General features: G+C 54.9%; 8 protein-coding genes across 8 annotated transcripts; 6 read left to right on the top strand and 2 right to left on the bottom strand.

Annotated features, from left to right (window-relative positions):
• Positions 1–870: 870 nt before the first annotated feature.
• VTJ04DRAFT_793 (uncharacterized protein) lies at positions 871–1517 on the top strand (the record flags this gene model as incomplete). The annotated part of the gene is made up of 3 exons (XM_069366310.1): positions 871–934; positions 1011–1276; positions 1341–1517. The coding sequence occupies 3 exons, from the start codon at positions 871–873 to the stop codon at positions 1515–1517; spliced, it is 507 nt and encodes a 168-aa protein (XP_069223402.1).
• Positions 1518–2154: 637 nt separating this feature from the next.
• VTJ04DRAFT_792 (uncharacterized protein) lies at positions 2155–2490 on the top strand (the record flags this gene model as incomplete). Its single annotated transcript, XM_069366299.1, has 1 exon — positions 2155–2490. The coding sequence occupies one exon, from the start codon at positions 2155–2157 to the stop codon at positions 2488–2490; it is 336 nt and encodes a 111-aa protein (XP_069223401.1).
• A 308-nt stretch (positions 2491–2798) lies between these two features.
• On the bottom strand, positions 2799–3288 carry VTJ04DRAFT_791 (60S ribosomal protein eL39; the record flags this gene model as incomplete). Its single annotated transcript, XM_069366288.1, has 3 exons — positions 2799–2847; positions 3017–3117; positions 3283–3288. The coding sequence occupies 3 exons, from the start codon at positions 3286–3288 to the stop codon at positions 2799–2801; spliced, it is 156 nt and encodes a 51-aa protein (XP_069223400.1).
• A 627-nt stretch (positions 3289–3915) lies between these two features.
• VTJ04DRAFT_790 (uncharacterized protein) lies at positions 3916–4666 on the top strand (the record flags this gene model as incomplete). The annotated part of the gene is made up of 4 exons (XM_069366277.1): positions 3916–3990; positions 4057–4095; positions 4157–4564; positions 4646–4666. The coding sequence occupies 4 exons, from the start codon at positions 3916–3918 to the stop codon at positions 4664–4666; spliced, it is 543 nt and encodes a 180-aa protein (XP_069223399.1).
• Positions 4667–5422: 756 nt separating this feature from the next.
• On the top strand, positions 5423–7379 carry VTJ04DRAFT_789 (uncharacterized protein; the record flags this gene model as incomplete). Its single annotated transcript, XM_069366265.1, has 8 exons — positions 5423–5815; positions 5889–6269; positions 6331–6357; positions 6412–6605; positions 6659–6781; positions 6841–6990; positions 7045–7153; positions 7215–7379. 8 exons carry the CDS (start codon positions 5423–5425, stop codon positions 7377–7379), a joined length of 1542 nt encoding a protein of 513 aa, XP_069223398.1.
• Positions 7380–9242: 1863 nt separating this feature from the next.
• On the top strand, positions 9243–9731 carry VTJ04DRAFT_788 (uncharacterized protein; the record flags this gene model as incomplete). The annotated part of the gene is made up of 2 exons (XM_069366254.1): positions 9243–9344; positions 9483–9731. 2 exons carry the CDS (start codon positions 9243–9245, stop codon positions 9729–9731), a joined length of 351 nt encoding a protein of 116 aa, XP_069223397.1.
• Positions 9732–10564: 833 nt separating this feature from the next.
• On the top strand, positions 10565–11516 carry VTJ04DRAFT_787 (uncharacterized protein; the record flags this gene model as incomplete). The annotated part of the gene is made up of 3 exons (XM_069366243.1): positions 10565–10892; positions 11008–11361; positions 11434–11516. The coding sequence occupies 3 exons, from the start codon at positions 10565–10567 to the stop codon at positions 11514–11516; spliced, it is 765 nt and encodes a 254-aa protein (XP_069223396.1).
• Positions 11517–11714: 198 nt separating this feature from the next.
• Positions 11715–13186, bottom strand: VTJ04DRAFT_786 (uncharacterized protein; the record flags this gene model as incomplete). The annotated part of the gene is made up of 4 exons (XM_069366232.1): positions 11715–11827; positions 11892–12826; positions 12889–13046; positions 13145–13186. The coding sequence occupies 4 exons, from the start codon at positions 13184–13186 to the stop codon at positions 11715–11717; spliced, it is 1248 nt and encodes a 415-aa protein (XP_069223395.1).
• Positions 13187–13487: the final 301 nt, after the last annotated feature.

The following is a 13487-nucleotide window of genomic DNA, read 5'->3' as shown; positions in this document are numbered from 1 at the left end:
CTTGTTTCTTGACCTGCTGTTGTCTTTTATTTATATACTTTCCCTGATCCAAACCCTTTTTCAAATGCAAGCCCCAAGCAACATCATGCTTACCCGGACAATAACTGTCCGAGATCTTCGGCGTCTGTCTGGTCTTCCAGGTTCGCAAAGCCACAACTTTGTCCACAATAATGTCCCGGGCAATCTAGTGTTTGGCTGCGGCCAGCTTGCAGGTTGGGCAATGTCGTATCTGTTTGTTGGTGTTTCAATGGACTTTGTCTCAATGTGACGTGCCCTGCCCGTGTTGCATAGGGCTCTTTTTTCAGCGAGCTTTGCCTGTGCAGGCAATCGCAGGCAGCTGCCAGTGGAAGAGGGATCTGCTTTCCAATCTGGAAGGTTGGGCAAACTGGGCCTCTTTGCGGGAACCCCACACTTTCCACGAGTTGCGAGGCAGCAGCCTCAGCCAGCTGACCTTAGCGACCGCTGCCTGAGACTCCGCCAGGTCACTCAGCATCGCCGCAACACTTCGACGTCGGCAAAGAGTCAGCCTGCAACTTGAACCCAGCAATTTGACCGAACCGCCCTCATCCAAGCATCTTCCAGGTTGCCATTGTTTAAGGATACTAACCTTAACCTAAGCCAACAAACGAATCTGATCAAATCCGGAACCCCAGGCAGGTGCGTAATCCTGGCTTCTTGCTGTGAATAAAGCAAGCCCGAACCGCCCCTCCCCACCTTTCTCCTTGTTCACTCCGAATCCTCCAACCTCCAACACCGCCACCACTCTCCTCCCACACTCAAACCGCAAACCCAACTAATCTAGTTACCAACAGCCAACGACTCTGTTGCGCCGACTACACACAAATTTCTTCATCTCACACAAGATCCAAAATGGCCGACAAGAGCACCCAGAAGGTCAAGCTGACCAGCAATGAGGGCACCACGATCGAAGTTGGTAGGTTTCGCCGACCAGCGACTTCTGCGATACGCCGCGCCGTCGCCGAACTGGTTGACTGACCGATTCCTTGCAGACCGCGTGGTTGCCGAGCGCTCGATGCTCATCAAGAACCTGATTGACGATTTGGGCGAGGAGACTCTGGCCACTGAGTCTATTCCCATTCCCAATGTCAACGACCCTGTCCTCCGGAAAGTGATCGAGTGGTGCGAGCACCACCGGAACGACGCCACCACGTCTGCCGACGATGACAACGACACCCGCAAGAAGACCACCGATATTGATGAGTGGGACCAGAAGTTCATGCAGGTCGACCAAGAGATGCTCTTTGAGATCATCCTTGTGCGTCATACCCTTCCATGTCTCGTATCTCAACGACCCCGCTTTGCTAACCACCATCTTGCAGGCTGCCAACTACCTTGATATTAAGGCCCTCCTCGACGTTGGCTGCAAGACTGTGGCCAACATGATTAAGGGCAAGTCCCCGGAGGAGATCAGGAAGACGTTCAACATCACGAACGACTTCACACCAGAGGAGGAGGAGCAGATCCGCCGCGAGAACGAGTGGGCTGAGGATCGTTAGGCTTGGAGCGGGGTGGGTTTTTCAGATTGCTCGAGAAAAATACCCGGTTTGCTTGGGGCCAGCGGCGCCCTTTTCGTCTGGCGGGCATGGGGAGACACACAGTTGTTAGGTCCCTGAATGCCCATAATTGTCCCTTTCCACACACATTATCATGGGCCTATCTGGCATTCTATGAATACGGCGTGGAGGCGGTTTACCCTTGAGTGTTGCCCCAACCAATTCGTGACGTAGCGGATGCCATTCCACAGTTTAAAGAGCCTGTTTTGACGGGCAAGGAGAAGACCTATGTCCAGAGCGAAGCGATGAGCAAATAATACATGTTTCGCGGTCCATGGTTTGTATGTGTCTGCCCAAGAGATACCATCAAGGCTTATGATGACTCTCTGTGAGAAGATCACCGGATCGCCGCCCTCTATTGAGCGAGGCCGGCAAGTCTGAGTGCTTGATCTGCCTGTCTGAGCGATCAGGAATCATATTCCGCTGGAGGCATATCAGAACTGAGGATGGCACCATCTACGTCGGGCACAAGCTTCCCCGCGACTGTGACCTGGAGTCCACCTCTGAGGTCTTAACTGGACCACTCCCGATGTGATGAGGGCCTGTGAAACTGAGAACCGCCCTATCTACTACTTGTTGTATGCCTCCAAGACAGAGATCTCGATGTCAGTATTTACTTCATCATCCCAGGCAACGTTCCAGGGCTTCAACAACTTCGTTCTCCTGGAACATGTCACGAACACGAAAAGCTCATCGGCCAGCATGGCACTTGTCACTCGCAGAGGCATCAAATGCTGTCTCTCGTTCCCGTTTTTCCCTCGACCCTTTGAAAATCGCCACGGCATACTCCGTTAAGGCAGAAAACGAGTTTCCCCTCCATGTTCCTGTCCAGTCAAACGAAGAAAAAGAGACGCCGAAAACCCGCCGGAAACACTTGACCCTGGTGAGACGTAACCCAGTTCCCATCATCCTCTAACCTCTAACCACACCATTCCCACTCCTCAATCCCCCCCTCCCCGTCTCGTTTCCTACTCAGTCGGCATCGTCCATCCGTCAGCGGTAGAAGGTGGCCGTTGCTTCGGGCGTCTCTCTCATTCGATCCTCAACACAGGTCGGGTGTTTTATGGTCCCGATCTAGCGCGAGGTGATGTGGGAGAAGGCGGACGGAAATTGCGGAAAGTGATGCCGTGGTAGACAACCCAAGATCTGTTTGGTTCTTGTCGAAGAGATGTCCCACAAGGAGGGGAAGATCGAGAGGGTGAGGGGGAGCGAGAGAGACGGCATTTAGAGGCCGAGGCGGGTCTTGCGCCAGTGCCTCCGCTTGGCGTTGTACCTGGAGCGACAATGTTAGCTTTGCTGTAATCATGTGCTGTTGAACTCGGCAATCGGCCGACGATATGCCTCCTCAATCCACACAGCCGTGTCTGTCGTCGCTTTGCAGCCGTCGTTATGGGAATCGAGGGGGTATCTTCGCCGTCGCTTCGGTGGAGGGGATGTCGTACCTAATGGTGTTGCCAGTGCGCAGCCGGATCCATTGGGGAATGGGCCGGTTCTGCTTCTGGGCCTTGGCCAGCTTCTGCTTGATCTTGAAGGTCTTGTGGCTCTGTCGGAGGGGAAGACAAATTTGTTAGCAACAGATCCGAAATGTCGACTATGACTCTGCGCAGCTTGAACCCTTGCATCGCAGGTTTCTGGCGCAGTCGTGGAAAAAAGCGCTACTTTGCGAGCGAATTCGACAGCGAATAACATGAAGGGAATCGCTACGTACCGGCATTTTGACGGTGTTGTCGAGGTGATCCGAGTCGGTGTTGATGGCCGTGATGTTCCTCGAGTGGGTTGGTTTCCGAATATTTGGTGTGGGCTTCAGAAATCGGGGTGCTAGGGCGCGAAAAGACAGTGTGGCTGAGTCACGTGGTGGGGCTTCAGAACCAAGGAGATGTGGCACCAAGGCTTCAGGCTGTGGCTTTCACAATCTCCCCCAACAATCTGGCCAAGAAAGGAAGGACCGTCGCCAGCGCCTGCCAGCCGATTGCCGATTCGACGCGACCTGGACCCTTGACGATTTCCAGGCGCAACAGACCTGGCACGCTCCCAGCAAGCCCGGATCAGGGCGGTCTCTTTTTGATTGATCAACAACCCCCAGAATCAACAGAAAGCCATCCCAAAGAGCCAAAGACGAGCGAGCCTTCGACGGACATAATCCCGACTGCTGGTTCGCCATCTGCCCCCCATTCTTCCACTTAGACGCCTGGCAAGCTTGGCGAGGTCAGGTGCCACCTTTCGCTTGACACCGACGGGCCGTTGAACACCGCCGCGATTACGCCCCTGACTCCCTTCTTCAAACTTCCAAAACAACCTCGAACCGCGATACCTGGGCCTGCGGCCACAACAAGACGACAAGATGGGTCAGACACTATCATGGATGTCCAGCTTGATCTGGGCCAAGAAGGAAATCAGGATCCTAATTCTCGGCCTGGTTTGTGCCCCTTTCTCAGGCCTAACGCGATAGGCCAAACGATACTGACCTGCATGCGCTTCCCAGGACAACGCCGGCAAGACGACGCTTCTATACAGGCTCAAGGTTAGCATCTCCTTGCAATTTTCAGTTTTCTGTGGGCTGGGGTCTGACAAGGCGACAACAGATCGGTGAAGTCGTGACGACGATTCCCACTATCGGATTCAACGTCGAGTCGGTGACCTATGGGAAGCTCAACTTCAATGTCTGGGACCTCGGCGGGCAGACGAGCATCCGGCCATACTGGAGGTGCTATTATGCGAACACGGCGGCGGTCATCTTCGTCGTCGACTCGACCGATATCGAGCGTCTGCAGACAGCGGCTGACGAGCTTGCGGCCATGTTGAACGAGGAGGAGCTGCGGGACGCTGCCCTGCTCGTGTTTGCCAACAAGCAAGATCAACCTGGCGCCAAGGGTGCCGCGGATATTTCTCAGGCTCTCCGGCTCGGCGAGCTCAGGGACAGGAACTGGAGCATCTTCGCATGCAGTGCTGTGGAGGGCACAGGCATCAAGGAGGGCATGGACTGGCTATCGGTGAGTTGATGCTCTTCGTGGAACACATCCATGAACATTATATCCTCCCTGTGTTTGAAGCACTTGACTAACAAAAAGCAGCATACTGTGGCTCCTGAATAAGGGGTGGTTTGAGTACCTGGATGCAAAGTTCCAGGTAGAGAATTTTGTACATGACATACAGGGCTATACCACTCATGTCATGCCGGCCACTCTTGGGTATGTTGTCAAGTGGTCGGCTATGAGGCGTTTGGACGGCGGCCGCTTGGGCTCACGAAGGAATAACATGCGACGGCGCAGGGTGCATATTCGGGGGAGGGCGCAGCGTTTTCGGCTCACGGATACATGGCTTACAATCTTTTAATGCTAAGATACCCGGCTGCACAATGTCGGTGTTTCCTTTCATCCTCTTCTCCTAGTTGGCAGAGCAAAACCACGATAAGGTACACAGTCCACCAAGGTGGTTCAAATGCCTGGGTGGGTGCCAACTTGGAGCAGGTTGTTTGACATTATATTAGGCCATACGGAGTATATGACAATCTAATAGACACCTGTTTTCACGTTCATATAACTTGACCATCGTCTGTTTTTCCGCCTCCCCCTGAGTATCAGATGCTTGACGAGTTCAGTCAGGGGGATGCCAAAATTGAAGTTTATGCATCTAACCAATTGACCAAACCTAAGAACCCCGCCTAAAAATGCTGAGACAGGCACGGGTGGAAGTGGGGCTGGGTGCCAGTTGCCGGTGCCCCGCGATCGCAGCTCTGTTGTCTGAGTCAACATTTACACTTTTATTTAGAACTTGGCTGTATCGCGATTACTGCGTCCCGGCCAGATTGAAAAATCACGGGGACCGCCCACGGCCACGCACCAGACAATATGGCTCCGCCAAGCAGCAATCCAGCGGCGGACATTACCTCCGAGGTCCTCCAAGCGCTGTCCAAGGCTGATCCGATCTCGTCGACCGAAGCCTTTCCCGATGTTCCCTTCGAAACCTTGAAGGCCGCCCTGGACCGGCTCGCCTCGCGGTCCATGGTCACGTACGAGCAGGTCGAGCGCGAGGAAGCTTTCCTTGAACCCGAAGCGGAGACCATTGTCGCCCACGGTAGCCACGAAGCCCGTGTCTTTGAGGCCGTGCGCCAGGCCCTGGACGGCCTCTCAATTCAGGATCTCGAGGCCAAGATTGGCGACAAGACGGTGACCAAGATTGGCCAGGGCAAGGCTTTCAAGGAGAAGTGGATCAAGAAGGATGGCGCGAAGCTTGTGGCGCTGGTGGGTACCAACCGCTCTGTCTGAGACGGAGAGAGTTCAAGGGTGGGAGGATGCTGACGGCTTCGACGGACAGGTTGATTCAATCACCGACGTGACGCGGGACCAGCTCAAGGTCATCAAGGAGACCCGAACACACGATCCGAAGATCATCACGGAGCTCAAGAAACGCAGGCTCCTGCGGATGCAGAAGGTCATCTCGTTCAGGATAGCCAAGGGGCCCAAGTATGCGTTGGAGATGGTCAAGGAGGAGACGGATCTGACGGCCGAGATGATCGCGTCGGGCGCCTGGAAGACGGCCACCTTCAAGCCCTACAACTTCAATGCTCTCGGCGCAGACCAGCGCGCTGGTGCTCTGCACCCCCTGAACAAGGTCCGGCAAGAGTTCCGGCAGATTTTCTTCGAGATGGGCTTCACAGAGATGCCTACGAACCAGTTCGTTGAGTCGGGTTTCTGGGTATGTTGTCCTTTGTGGTATTCGGTTTACGGGAGGGAGATTTACTAATTGAGTCCTGCAGAACTTCGATACCCTCTTTGTGCCTCAGGTAAGCGCCAATGCTGCCAATTGATCGTGATCTTTTCTCCTGACCATCTTCCAGCAACACCCGGCGCGCGATCTCCAAGATACCTTCTATGTCTCGGATCCTGTCAAGGCGGGGAAGCCTGCGCCGACATCGCCGGACGATAAACAGGACTATGAGGCGTACTTCGAGAATGTGCGCCAAGTCCACGAGAACGGAAAGTACGGCTCGATTGGATACCGGTATCCCTGGTCTGAAGAGGAGTCGTTGAGGTATGTAGGCAAAGCAGGCTGCTTGGAAGGAAGAGGACTGACTTCGTGGCAAGGCTTGTTCTCCGGACACACACAACCGCCATCTCGGCTGCCATGCTTCAGAAGCTGGCCGGGAAACGGGACAAGGATGGGCGCGTGCCGCCGGCGCGGTACTTCTCCATCGACAGAGTCTTCAGGTACGTAACCAATGCTCCAAGACGGCTACGACTATGATTGTGTTGCTTACATCCCATAGGAATGAGACGGTCGATGCGACCCATCTTTGCGAATTCCATCAGGTGGAGGGTGTCATTGCTGATTATGGCTTGACCCTGGGCGGTCTGATGGAGTTCATGGACATGTTCTTCGGCGCCATGGGCGTGACTGATCTCCGTTTCAAGCCAGCGTAGGTTTTCCTGTGCCATTACATCAAGAACTGAGCGGGACTGACTTGCACCAGCTACAATCCCTACACCGAGCCGAGTATGGAGATCTTCTCGTACCACAAGGGGCTCAATAAGCTCATTGAGATCGGCAATTCGGGTATCTTCCGGCCAGAAATGCTGGAGGTAAGTCCTAAGAAGGTCGTGTGTCGAATCGGTGGAAGCAACGGCTCACATGTGTGTTTAGGCCATGGGGCTTCCCAAGGATATGGTTGTCTTCGGTTTCGGTTTGAGCTTGGAGCGGCCAACCATGATCAAGTACGGCATCTCCAACATTCGCGAATTGCTCGGTCACCAGGTCGACCTCAACTTCATTCAGAGAAACCCGGCGGTGCGTCTCGACAAGGATTAGATAGAAAGTGCGGGGGAAATCGGAAAAGAAACGCTTCTAGAACACCCTACAGTTGCATTGCTCAGTGATGCTGTCTACATGTTGACGTTTGTACTTGCTGCATCCACGTCATCGTAGGTGCAGTTTGGGGGCCCAAAAGGAGGTTTTCACTTCTGTTAGGCCGGGACGCTCCGAGGGATCGGCGTGGGGTGGCGAGGATGACTCTATGTCTGTTCGCGAAATGCAACGTTATCTAGCCTGCCGCTTCAGGTATTGCGGCGACGAGTCACCATTGCGTAGGTAGGTTCGTTCACTCTGGCCAGTCACCAGGCAGCTTTCTCGGCGCCTTGGATGCCTTGTCCGCGACCTACCTACCGGTGCGCTGCTGTTTCTTGGGCATTCCCCACTGCGGTAGTCACCCTGCATGGAATCCTGAAGACGACTCACTCGCCGACTTGCGGCAGGCCCAGGGGACAAGGACGAATCAGCCCGCAAGCTTGTATGCCTCCCTGCAGCCCTACGAGGTCTTGGAACACCGGTCCATCCCCCGCTTTCATCCTCTGAATCATCGTTCGGTCTGTGTTGCGTGCGCACACTTTCCATTGCGCTCTCCTACTTACACGTGGCTCTCCGAATTGGTTTCTGATGTCTTGGGATGCTCCGTCCTCGGTCTCGGTCCGAGTTAGGATCATCAAGACTGGACCTATTTCGCGAATTGTGGAACACCAAGTTCCAAGGCAGAACGGAGGCGGGAGGGGATCGGGACTCTGGTAGCAGTAGGATTCGGGACAGGGAGCAATCAATGGTGCTCCCCTATGAGAGCACCCCCCTGCTGCCCAAAGAGCCGCATCTCTATCGTAACGTGGGAGATGTGCCAATCGGCATGGATCCTTACTTCAGAGCTGAGGACGCGTGACCTATGTGACGGCGCTGACCGGTTCGATATCGGCGGATGCGGGTGATTGGAATTGGCCGCTGGAAAATGCCAAGTTTTGTTCATCTAAGTTTGTTGTTCCGTAGGTCGGTCGGTCGGAAAATGTAGGTTCGGTGCGGGATGACTCTCGTGCTGACCCTGGTCTGCTTGGCTGTCCGTGACGGTCCCGTTCCTGGGTGGATGGATGTATGTAGGTATGTACGTACTTCAATATGTACGAAGAGATCGCTCGGTAGGTACATAGGGTGTGGTAGGACTTGCATGGAGGTCAATCATCGTCAACGTCCTGCAGCCTCGTGGCCTTTTTATGATGGTTGCCTGCTCCTGTTGCCCTCCTTTTTCAGGCCTTCGGTTTTTCTTCCTTCCATCGTTCTTCGATCGTCCAAATTGCTCTTCATTGTTCCAACGCCCGAGAAGAGTGGCATTCGATCCAGTGTCATATACTAAACTCACTTCATTCCTACACTACCCTACCTCAGCTACCTAACCTACACTTCCACACCACACACCCTTCTGCATCTTGCACTTTTTCGGCAGGACGGATCATAACCTTAACTGCCCTTCCCGCTCTTGGTGGTGGCTGTGCAATCTCTTCACAAGCCAACCAACATCGAATATCCAACTTCTCCTATCTCTCAGCGCCTGGTGTGGGTGCTGGTGGTTCTGAGCTGCCCCTGTCTGCTCGCCTTCAGCAGGCCTAATTGGGGATCGGCTCGACGTTTGGTGGTAGCACAGAACACTACTCCCTAGGTAGAGAGATACTACCTACCTTCGACAAGGCCAGGAGAAAGCTGCCACACGGTTGTGCCTGGCCCTTGGCTGCATCGTGCCCGGCTGCCTCGGACAGCAAGCCTGAGCAGCCCTCGATCTCGACTTGGTTGAGCGAGCACTCAGTCGCTACCTACCTCGCTTACCTCTCCACCGGCGTCCCTGAGGTAACACCAACTCCAATGGCTGGCAACGGCTACACGAACCCCCCTCCACTCAACCTTGGGCCCGTCAGGGCCTCGTCGAGCCTCGACGACGAATACCCACGATCCGCTGGTAGCTCGGTACGTCCGTTGCTTTCTTGGCCCCCTTCTGCTCATCCCTCCCCATCCCATCCGCACCCCGAGCATCGGACACTCCGCTCTCTTACCCCTCCAAGCAGCTCAAAAGTGCTGGTGCTGACTGAAGCCGCCCCGGAACAGACCTCCACAAACTTCTCCCCCACCTCGCCGACCAGCTCGCCCACCTCTCCCTTTGGATCCTGGTCTCGCCAAGACTCCAACGCCTCGACCCTCGTCCCGGAGACGACGACGACGCCGCACAAGAGGCCGCCAACCATTTCCCAACGGAAGGTCAACGCCCACAGCTACTGCGGCAGGCACTCGGACGAGTTCCTGTTTGGCGGGAAGAGGCTGAGGGATATCATCTTCCCTGGCTCGGGGAAGAAGTAGGCCAGGATGTTCACGGTGAGAGGCTGTTGGGCTCTGAGAATGGTGCCTGGCCTCTTCTGTTCCCTGGTTTGGCTTATTCCGCTCAACCTGATATGGAGTGCTTGGCTCGATCTCCAGTCCATCAACATTGAGATTGAGGATGGCCGAGATGGGCTGATACCGATGTCGCATTATTGATTTTGCGTGGAGTGAGGACGATTGAGCCTCAGTGCCGCAGGGCGGTGCTTTGGGATCGGTGGATGACTGATATGATACCTAGTTTGGATCTCTAGTCCTTTTTGTTCCGCTGGCGAGATTGGGACTTGGAGCTGGACTATGAGATTGCATGGACGATGGCGCAAAGGAGTTCTGAGATTTGGGATTGAGCATTTTGAGTTTGAGATACCTCCACTTTGATACCTGTCGTATTTTGGAACTTAGTACACTAGCAATATTGTTGAGAATGTACAAACTTGTTTTGGTCTTGACATTTGAATGACGAAAAGTGTTGCTATTGCGTGCGGATGAGGTCGGAAATGACATTGAGGTGCCCCTGAGCCTGAGCGGATGCCCGGAAGCTCCCATGGGTTAGTCTTCCGAAATACTCCCAAGTCAATAAATGAAGAAGAAAAAGGTAACAACTAAGACTGGATTAAAGGATCCTGAAAACGCGAAAAATAAGGAAAGACAACTTTGTTCGTCCTCGTTAGAAATAGAAAGACAAAAAGGATAACACAAGAAGATCCCAACCGATAGCTGTTGGTGCCCCCTGTCCCTGCCGCTCTGCTTGCTTGCAAGCGGGATCCAGGGAGCTGACATCGGCCTTCCGCGAATCCCGACGCCGATCCACGTGCATGGAACCCAAAAAGTCTCAACAAAAACACCCAACTTTCTCCCCTTCCAACAGCACCGTCCACCACAACGAATCTCAGCATACGCAACTGACCGCGGCCCTCTCGGACAAGAAAGACACCATGGCGAAGTCCAATGGCGGGTTTGGGCCCAAGAAGGCCTACCTCGTTCTCTACAACACGGCTTCGGCCATTGCCTGGGCCACCATCCTCGGCCGTGTCCTCGTCGTGAGCCAGTGGAGGGGCTTCTTCTTCGTGCCCATCGTTGTGAACAACTTTGCGCGCATCACCCAGACCTTTGCCGTCATGGAGATTCTGCACGCACTGACCGGTATGGACCCTCCAACTACCCCGACCGAAGCCTCCCTGGCCGCCGTCAATCCCGGCTTCTCTCCTGCTCATAGAGTAATCGTACCCTATGCTGACTAAATGCGCCCATGTTGCAGGCGTCGTCCCCGCCCCCTTCTTCACCACCGCCCTCCAGGTCGCCAGCCGTCTCTTCCTCGTCTGGGCCATCTGCTTCCCCTTCCCGCAGCTGAACTCGAGCACGTGGTACTCGTCGATGCTCGTTGCGTGGAGCCTGACCGAGGTGATCCGTTACACGTACTTTGCGCTGAAGCAGTTTGATGCGGTGCCCGGCTGGCTGCACTGGCTCCGGTACAGCGCGTTCTCGATCTTGTACCCCATCGGTATCTCCAGCGAGCTGGCCATGACGCTGCGCGCCATTGTTGGCCCGGCGGATTCGATCGCGCCGTGGTATCCGTATGCGCTTTTTGCGGTGGTGTTGTCGTATATTCCAGGTATGTCTGGCGCGAATAAGGGATTGGGGGAGTTTCTCTTCGACAGGGTTGATTGACTGATTCTTTGAACAGGCTCGGTAATTCTCTATACCCACATGCTGAAGCAGAGGAGGAAGTACCTTGGAGCCAACCGTGCCGAAAAGAAGGCGCAGTAACCGAGGCAAACGGTGCAAGCAATAGTGCGGTGGATTTGGAGTACATTGTATGAACGGTCATGATATATGGGCTATAAAACGGAACTTTGGGAGAAACATAGACTACGGACTCGGTGACGGTTACGGAGGGACATGAAGCGACATAGAACGATCCTTTACGCCAAACGCTTGTCGTCATTATGATTGCGGTGTATTAAATTAATCGATCGAGCTACCTTCATACCACTCATTGTGCAGCCAGGTTGCGATCATGTCTCTGGCCTCATTCCCCAGCTTCTCATAATTGGGGTTATTCTTTGGTTCGAACATCGCTGCAACCTGTCAGTACCGGATCACTAACCTTGAGCTTGGCGAAAGAAGAACGAGTATACTCACAGACATGAGCCCCGATCTCGTCGGTAGCCTTATCGTTGACCGCCGGTCGCCAGTCCCCAGCCTTGTCCTTCTTCGAAGGCACAACGCAAAACGTTCGATCCTTCCCGAGCACCGTCCCGACCATGCTGACCTGCTTGGACGCAGCCGACTGTCCAAGCCGGGTGTAGAAGTTCCCAAACCCAACCCCAAGCTCTTCGTTCAGCTGCACCATCCGCACCACACGCCGCCGCAACTCCTCCTTGCGTGCCAGACACCCAACAAACTCGAGATGCGACGTCACCCATCCCAGCCCCTGCGAGATCTGCTCCCGGCGCAGATACGCCGCCGCCCCGCCGGCCACCACGGCGCCCGCGGCCCCGGCCGCTAGGGCGATGGTGCCCCACTTACCCCATCCGCCGCCTCCGCCGCTGTCTTTCTTGCCCGCGTCCTTCCCGGCGGCGGAATCCTTTCCTTGCGCTGGGGGTAACGCGCCGGCGATTTTGGGTTTCTGGGATGAGTGAGATTGCTCAGCAGCCTGGGCAAGCTTGGCTCCTCCCCAGAGACCGCCGGTAAGGCTGGTGATCTGGGCGATGGCGGAGGCGGCGGTGGTGTAGTGCTGCTCGGCGTTGTGGGCGACCACGCCGGGGGAGATGCCCAAGAACGGGGTGTCGAAGGCGAGGACGCCTTGGATGTAGGGAAACATGAGACTGTTTGGTGGTGGCGGGGCTTTGCCGGCGGCGGCAGCGGTGGTGGTGGTGGTGGTGGTTGCTTGGCTGGAGTCTTCTGCCTCGGAATCAGACTCGTGAATAGGCCGTTCCCAGGCGATGCGGATGGCGGTTTCGGCGGCGACGATGCCGCCCATGGAGTGGCCCACGAGGATTACGCGGACGGAGGGGTTGACGGTGGGTGAGGGGGTACCGGCCGCGACTTCGAGGTCGATGACCTTGTTGAGAAGCCTGTAGTTTCATACATCAATGACAGTTCTGTGAGAGAGAGAGATTGGTTGGATGTATCCTACCATTCATTGAAGCGGGTGACACATTCCCCTAGATCCCCCCTTGTTTCGTAAGTGGGATAGACAATGGCTTGCACGTCTACCTTGGGGAGGACTTGGGAGACATGTTTGCGTAGGTACTCAACAAAGGTAAAGTTTTTGCCGAAGGTGGTCTCATCCCCCTGAATACGGGCACAGTGGTGTTAGTCTGGGAAGTGATGAGAACCTCAAAGGGAGAGAGGACGGGAAGATGGGAGGAGGAGTTTCGGGTTGGCAGCACCTTGAAGCCATGGATAAAACAGAGCAGCAGTGTCTTTTTCATCGTTGGTCCCCATCGATGTCAGGGAGGTGATGTAAGGGAAAAAGGGAAAAAAGGGAGGCCAGGTGATTGAAGGTCAAAGTGGTTTGTTCCGACTCGATGTGCAAGGCTGAGATGAGCAGCGTAGTGGGGTCAGGAAGGCTGACGGCACCAGGAACACGGAACCTCCAGTGGACGGCTGCCCGTGGTTGTACCGTACGTAGGTACCTTACATGAACGTGAAACCTGGAACCTCTGTAAAGGGAACATCATCAGGGCAATGAAAACATTTCCTTGGTTTTCTAGATACCCTTCCAGTAACTAG

The sequence above is a fragment of the Mycothermus thermophilus genome, assembly GCF_041956435.1.
Source record: "Mycothermus thermophilus strain CBS 625.91 unplaced genomic scaffold VTJ04scaffold_1, whole genome shotgun sequence".
Classification (NCBI taxonomy): domain Eukaryota; kingdom Fungi; phylum Ascomycota; class Sordariomycetes; order Sordariales; family Chaetomiaceae; genus Mycothermus; species Mycothermus thermophilus.
The sequence above is the reverse complement of the archived record's forward strand: the minus strand, read 5'-3'. Positions and strand labels throughout refer to the sequence as shown.